Source organism: Stegastes partitus, unplaced genomic scaffold (assembly GCF_000690725.1).
Source record: "Stegastes partitus isolate 25-593 unplaced genomic scaffold, Stegastes_partitus-1.0.2 Scaffold754, whole genome shotgun sequence".
Lineage (NCBI taxonomy): Eukaryota > Metazoa > Chordata > Actinopteri > Pomacentridae > Stegastes > Stegastes partitus.
The window spans coordinates 73,789-81,380 of NW_007578485.1; the positions used below are offsets into that span (position 1 = coordinate 73,789).

Sequence of the window (7,592 nt, forward strand, 5' to 3'; positions counted from 1 at the left end):
AAGGCTGGTGAATTTTTAAGATTTGATGCTTTGTGACTGTCATACTAAAGCATGCTGTTGTGGTCCACTGAGCAATGTACCGCCCTCCTCCGTGCTCTTTCTTGACTCTTTCCAGTCACTCTATTTCTGGCTTTACCCAACCTCGCCCCTCCGGCTCATGGGTCACTTTGTGCTATTGCCCTTTCTGCCTCTTCATCTCCCTGTCTCAAAGACTATTAACTATACAAAGTTGCCTGTTGTTTTGCATCACTCTGTAAAAAAAAGCAGAAACAGAGTGTGTTCTGTTTGTAATGTCTCAGCCGTGTGCCCGCATGGCGCCAAATTAAGTCAAAAGCTGACTTTACCATAATTAGAATCTACGATACAGTGTGACAACGCTCCGGCACTGAAGTGATTAAATTGTCTATGTACTCTCTCTGTTTGGATTTGTATTACTTTCTGGTCTGATAATATTAGCTGAAGTGTTTCAGAGGTTTTAATCTGCAGAAGAGCGGCCACAGCCTTTGTGTCCTGTGGGTGTATGAGTGTTTGTACGTGCACGCACATGCACACAAGTGCACAGAGTATGTGATAATAATATCCCTTGTCAGCCTCCTGAAGATTAGTCTCAACGGGAGAAATCCTCTGTCATATCCCCTCACCTTATTTTCTCTCTCACTCTCTCTGGCTCGTTCTCTCTGGCTTATCAGTCTTACATTGTTTTACAGTTGAGTGACTCATTCTTTTCTGAATTCAGAGCCCAGTTTTTCTTTGGGTCTGTAGAGAAAATTTGGGTCACAGAAGTCCTGTAATGTAAGAATTTGTCCAGTCTTTCACATCCAATTTGTTTATAACAATAATAATAATGCTGTAATTCTTTTTCTTTCCTCAGCTCTACATCAGACTGAAAATAGTCACAAGAAGAAGAACAAGAAGAAGAAGAAGAAGAGCAGGACTGGCCCTTATTCAGAGTGGTCTATCATGGACCAGTGAAGTCTTTCCCACCCTGCCAGTTAAAAGCGATGTTTTTGGGAGCTGGAGACCGTAACACCATCAGCAGAGTGTGTGTGGGGCCCCTCCGCTCCGTCTTCCCCAGCACCCCTCCTGACATGGGATGCCAGCCCCCTGCCCCCCTGCCCTGAGCTCTCCTGGGGTGCCATGAACAGTTACAGAGACAGAGGGGTAACTTGCACCTCCTCAGACCTTCTGGATGGAGGAGGAGGAGGGTTGCCACAGCACGCTTCATTTCGTCACACCCCCAATGGCCACCCAGTCCCCGGTCCCCCAGACCCGGCCATCCCACCGCGCATCTCCGTGCCCAAAATGGGTGTTCGAGCACGGATTGCAGAATGGCCTCCGCGTCGTGCACAGTCCCGGGAGTCGCTGCTTGAAAACGGGCAAATTGGCAGCAATCATTACGCAGACGACTGCTCCACGTCAGTTTCGTCATCGGTTTTGTCATCCGATGTAAGGTTGGTGCGGGGAGGAGTTGCCAGGTTGCCCCGAAGACGGTCTAAGGATGTAGAGTTCAGAGGAGGAGGGTTTGGTGGTGAAAGAAATTCACCTTTCAGTCTAAGAGTGTTCCCACCTCTGCGACAGCGATCCAACAGTGAAGTGACACTAAGTGAGCAAGATGAAAATGAGGTGAGCCTTAGATCTTCCTCTAAGTTCAGACCTGTTGTTTGGTTCATTTGATCCGAATTAAGGGAAGTATAATGTACTGTTGCCTTTTAAAGTTACAAACCAAGATTAGCATAGGTGAAGTTATACAGGTTAATGAGAAACTCTTTTATTTAAGATTTTTGGTCGCTGTCATTTTGCTTCATCCGTGTTTCATAGACCCACAATGAGAAGTCAAATTCTGGTGACTGACAGCAAGTGGTGCATTTGACTGCATTTCATGTATATGTTTATGTTCTCACAGAGAGCTCACCAAAATAACTGCAAGTATCATTAATGCCATTTTTATTATTATATAACAAGTGTGTTAACTGTTTTCCATTTTATGAAGTATTTGTTATGTGGCTGTCTGCTTTACTTTCACATGACAAATAAACCACACCACTGTTCGCTTTGACCTCCACATTTGTAAGAGCTCTTTGTTTGACCGTTGGAGCCCCATTAGAGTGTGATTTACAGTTTTTACATCCAAAAACACCCCAGTTTCTTTGAAATGAGTGTTAAAGTACATACGTTTACATTATTGTATTGTATCCACTGGTTTGTTATCACACACTGAAATTCTTTCCTCTCTTTGCTCCAAGGTGGAAGTTCATAGAAGTGTTGGGATGGGGAACCGGTTCCGAGAGTATGGCAGCACCTCATCCATCGACATCCAGGGAATTCCTGAGCAGAGCTTCTTCGACATGCTCAGCCAGTTTCACCAGGAGAGGCCTGACCAGCGCAGCTCAGCACCGGTTCGCCTGGGGGAGCTGCTCGGGGCTCCTGACTCACCACACAATGCACCTCTGCCCTCTGCTCCCTCACCTGGTCCCTCAGGTGGGGATGACAGAGGAAGGAAGGATGGTGAGAGAGTGAGGAAAAAAAGTGGTGGGACGGAGTCGTCACTTGGTACCTCCTCTTTGTTCCGTAAACTTCGGAGCTCGAGTAGAGGGGAGCTGGATGGAGGAAAAGGAGAAACTATTGAGGACAGGGGAGGACGAGGTTTTACAGATGCCTCTTACAAACCATGGGTCTGTCCCAAGAGCTTTGTCCACTTTGATGCTCAGAGCATCCTGTTTGACCTCCATGAAGCAGCGGCTCAGCGTGGCTTTGTCGCCCAGAGGCGGAACACAGCCACGGGGGCATCAGCTGCTTCAGTGTCCCTGTCCATCTCCAGATCCTCAGCTCCAAGTGTGAACGACCCCATTTATTCCAGCATTGAGGATCTGACCATGAGCCTCGACCCGGGCTCCACAACACCCTCCCTGGGCATGGACCCTCTAGATGGGCCTGGAGCCCAGAGCTCGAGCCCACTGCTCCTCTGCTGCCCCCACTTCCTCAATGAGACTGGGGGACACGGAGAGCGCAACATCAGCTTCCTTAGCTCGTCAGCAGAGAGAGGAGCAGACGGAGGAGGAGAAGGAATAAGGGGTTGGCTGAGAAAGAGTAACGCCAGCATGTCGGTGCTGGAAGTGCCTGTTGAACAGCAGGTTACAAGACTGGACAGACTGAAACTGTACAGCATAGAGCATGTAGACCTGGGGGCCAGATACTACAGAGACTACTTCCATGGGAAAGGTAAACGTACTGAAACATATTCACTCTGTAGCAGATATCACACTTAATCTATAAACATTCTTTGTTCTTAAGAAATGGACAAAAGCAGAATTAATTGCCTTAACTTGCATGACACGTTTCACAAACAAAGCAAATTAATTTATATAAAACACAAAAATACATTAAGGAGCAGCACAGTTGTGCAGTGGTTAGCATTGTCATTCACAGCAAGAAACCTCTGGATTCAAGCCTGCTGGTCAATTGGTTTGCATGTTGTCCTGCATGAGCTTTTTGTGGGTGCTCTGACTTCCTCCAGTAGCATACATGGTAGGTTAGTTGGTGATTCCCAATTAGCTGTAGGTGTGAGAGTGAATGTGCATGTTGTTGTCTCTGTGTTAGCACTGTGGTGGACTGATGACCTGCCAGCTGACAGGCTTCACTCCCCTTAAACCCCTGCAAGATAAAGCCTGTATAGTTAATGGATATATGTATAAATATTTGAGACAAGATAGAGAGTATCAAGAAGGATTATAAGATGTATAAATAAAGTAGTAATGAGTTATCAAGACTGTGATTCTCATATGAAGATACGTCCACTCCAAAAACGTTAAGTCAGTTAATCTGATAGTCAATCCTCAGGACATTTTTTAAAAAGTGATTAAAGTAGGGCTGCTGGCAGTTACATAGTTGTTTTTTCTTTGATGAATCATTGAGTCTAAAATGATAATGATATAATTTTTTAAAAATTCCTTTCATCTGTTAGTGAATTTCTGTTTTGTTTCTTTTGTCCAGCCAAATTTTAGGGACATAAAATAAAGAAAAGCTGAAAATCATCACATTTAACAAGCTAGGACCAAATGTTTTTTGTTCTTGCTCAATTCATGAATTTAATAATTAATGCGTATTCAATGCCATGAGTTAATTTATCACTAGAAACCTTTGCTATACCTCGAAAGATTTTTCCTTTCTCTCTGTTACCTGTCAGTGTATCTGCTGTCACTACAAAATAAAGGCAAGTGTTAGAAACAACATCCTTAAATAAGTAATGTTTCATTTTGTGTTGATAAATGATCAACCAATAGCTTCAGCACGAGATTAATATTTTATATAATCTTTTTTCCCGATTTATCCTGCTAAAATGGAAAGTTTATTTTGTTTGTTTAAATCCCAAATAATTGATCACTTCATCAAAAAATAAATAACTCAAAAGATATTTGACTTGTGCAAACAGTAGTCCATTGCTGGAATAATTAATCAGTAGTGACAGCACATAGTGATTATACTCTCTTCACTTGCAACCCTTGTTGTCATCGGTCTGTATGAATTAGAGAGTGTAAATGTCGTTTGTCCAGCCAGAGTTTCTCCAGTGTCATTTCCCACATGTCATCTTGCGGCTGTTAATATCCATCTGGGCCTGAGCAGAGCAGAGCGGGCCAAACTGGCAACCCTCCCAGAGCTTTTATTACACATGTACCTGCCACTGGACTGTTGGCAAACTGATCTGATGATACAACACCTGCCTTTCTGCAGGATCACAAGTAGGGCTTAACAAATCGACCAGCGTGTCTTTGTTTTACATCTGGTTTATAGTGTCAGAAGTAGCACCTTACTTTAGAGAGGAAGGGTGTGTGTGTGTGTCTGTGTGTGTCTGTGTGTGTATGTATGTGTGTGTATGTGTATGTATGTGTGTGTATGTGTGTGTGTTTGTGTGTGTTTGTGTGAGTGATGTGTGCCTGTCAGTATGCATGCATGTGGGCATTTCTGGCGGCATCACCTCTTCAGACACTGTTGATGAAACTTCCCCCTGGCAAGCATCATCTGGCTGCAGCCTAATTAGTGGCAGATGCTGTTAGGAGCACGTGTGCACGCAAGCGTGTGTGTGTGTTTGTGTGTGTTAAAGAGAGAGAGAGTCAGGCCTGCAGCCACACAGATAAAGGTTATCATTCCAAAAATATGTTCATCTGCTGACGTGTTTCCAGCTTAGCTGTCCCCCAGAACGCTGCTGTGATTGTGTGTGTGTGTGTTTGCTGTGACGTGCCCCGTGTGCATGTCAGAAAGCCTCATCAAAAAGCTGACATTTCCACCACAGGACATGGCATAGAAGCTAATCAGGCCTGAGTCTCCTAACGTGTACGTCATCCCAGTTCACTCCAGTCAGAGAGGGGATCGAGGAGGAATACTTGTCAAGCTGGATTCTTCTTCAAGAGTCTGGAGAATTTGCGTTTCGACTCCCACACTGCCTGTGGCTTTGGCATTAGCACGGCTTAGCTTAGGAGCTTTAGATGAGGACATGCAGGATGCTCATGAAGTTTGTCTTGGCCTCTTTAATGGATGAACAGGTTGTGTTATGCCAACACAGGTAACAAGCAAAGCCCGACAGACATTCGATTTTTGGGGCTCAAACCAATTTTTAGAGATTAGGAAACCAAAATATCAATATATTTAGAGTTGTATTGAAACGAGAAATGGTGGGAGTCATTGTTTATCAACTGTCCAGTAATGTATTTGGAAACTTATACTGAATACAAAGCTACACCCCGCATGTGTACTCTGCTACATGTGCTGCAGGCAGAGTATTGTAAATAGTGGAGTCGGATAGGCTCTGCTGGACAAACTACGTGATGACACTAAGTTTTTATAAGGGTGCGTATCGAATGACATACATGCTAACTTTGGCCGATAATACTGGCCAACCAATATAACAGGTAGCTTGGACATATTTTTTCCTTCTATAGTCGTATTCTGGGAGTCAAATTGTACTCAAACCAAATCCACTTTTCTCGTGAAGCTCCTGCACACATCACAACTACAATGTCCAGCATCAATCAAGTGTTTAGCCCTTTAATCCTCACCTTTGTTGAGAAGCAATAATAACATTCTGTGGGCTGTCTTGTCTTAGCTAAATTGATTTTGTATTTACCTGAGCATTGATTACTAGATAACATGTCACTGTCTTAGTCTTGTCCTTGACTTATTGCCCCTCCACTGTCAGTTCTACTTACTACACATAAAATACCTGACATCCAGCTTTCTTCCTGTCACCTCATCTGTCTCATGTTGTAAAGGTTAAATGTACTTGCTACTCTTGTTATTGGTGTTGTAATGTCTCTAGCAGCCTCTGTCATAAGTTATCAAATGTTGACTTGTCATGCCTGGTCACATTTTGTTTCTGTTTTGTTGGGAGATATTTAGCATAATTTCGCAAGTGTCAGTTACTGTTTGTTTTCAAATAATCTGTTAAAAAAAGATTTGAAATTGGAAAAAAAAAATATTATCACAATTTCACAGAGCTCATGGTTAACTGAGGGATTGTCTGACAAACACTCCAAAATATAAAGATGTCATCAGTTTTTGTCATCAGGCTCAGGTTCAGAAAACCAGTAAATATGTGTATTAAGGAATCTGGAAACTAAAGTTTGTGGAAATTTGCTTGAAAATAACAATGAAGCTTAGTACCTTCTTGACTGTAGACATATCGTATCGGCATTAGTGTTTTGATATACTAAAAAACACCCTCAACTGATTTCTCATTTGATGATGTACCAACTATAGACATAACACACGACTGTGTTGAGACATAAGTGCGTGAAGTAACATTTTCTCCAGCACACAACCTTTAACTTTTATTATCTCTGTTCTTCACCAGAGCACTCAAACTACTTTGGGACAGATGATAAGCTGGGCCCTGTGGCTGTGAGCATCCGCAGAGAGAAAGTGGAAGACACCAAAGACCTGAAAGACCAGTACCAGTACCGCCTCATCGTCAGGACAAGCGAGGTATGTGCAGTCTGCTGTTTGTGTGTGTTTGTCACGCGGATTTCTGAGCGACGAGTCACCTATGAGTCAGAGCAAGCAAGTTAATTCCTTACCTACTTTCAGTTTATCCAGTCCTACCTGTGACACTTCCTGCCCTCTCTGCCCTGATTATAACCTTCCCCCTTCCCCCTCACCCCTCAGCTCACCCTCTCTCCTTTCAACCAGTGGAAAATTCCACCTGCCTGGTCTCAGCACTTTAAAGCCAAACCAAACACTGGCTGCTCTGGCCAAAGCATTTGGCCTGTTCTTTCAGCGAGCACACCCGGCCACTTTTCCACTTTGATGGATCAAATACCCGTAATGTGTTAAACGACAGACTGGTGATCATGGAGAAGTAGTTTACAGATTCTCTGCAGTCTCTTCCAGATGTGTTCAAAGACTCAACTACAGACTACTCATTAACTCTTAAACATTCTGCTTCCAGAGCACCAGACTTAGTTTTCAACTCTTTTCATTGGCCAGTATTGTCATATCATGATCAAAGACATCATTTTGGCATTGCTGTAGGCTGAAACTAAGAATTATTTTCATTATTGATTGATCAGTAGGTCATATTCTCGATTAACGTAGTGTTGTTC

At 43.4% G+C, this 7,592-nt stretch overlaps 1 protein-coding gene across 1 annotated transcript in view; it reads left to right on the forward strand.

Annotated features, from left to right (window-relative positions):
• Positions 1-7,592, forward strand: part of sipa1l3 (signal-induced proliferation-associated 1 like 3) — a 73,381-nt gene that overhangs the window by 42,861 nt on the left and 22,928 nt on the right. Inside the window, exons 3-5 of the mRNA XM_008291657.1 lie at positions 872-1,623; positions 2,244-3,219; positions 6,845-6,975. Coding sequence (XP_008289879.1) covers positions 1,138-1,623; positions 2,244-3,219; positions 6,845-6,975 — 1,593 coding nt within the window. The 5' untranslated portion in view covers positions 872-1,137. The remainder of the gene's footprint in view (positions 1-871; positions 1,624-2,243; positions 3,220-6,844; positions 6,976-7,592) is intronic.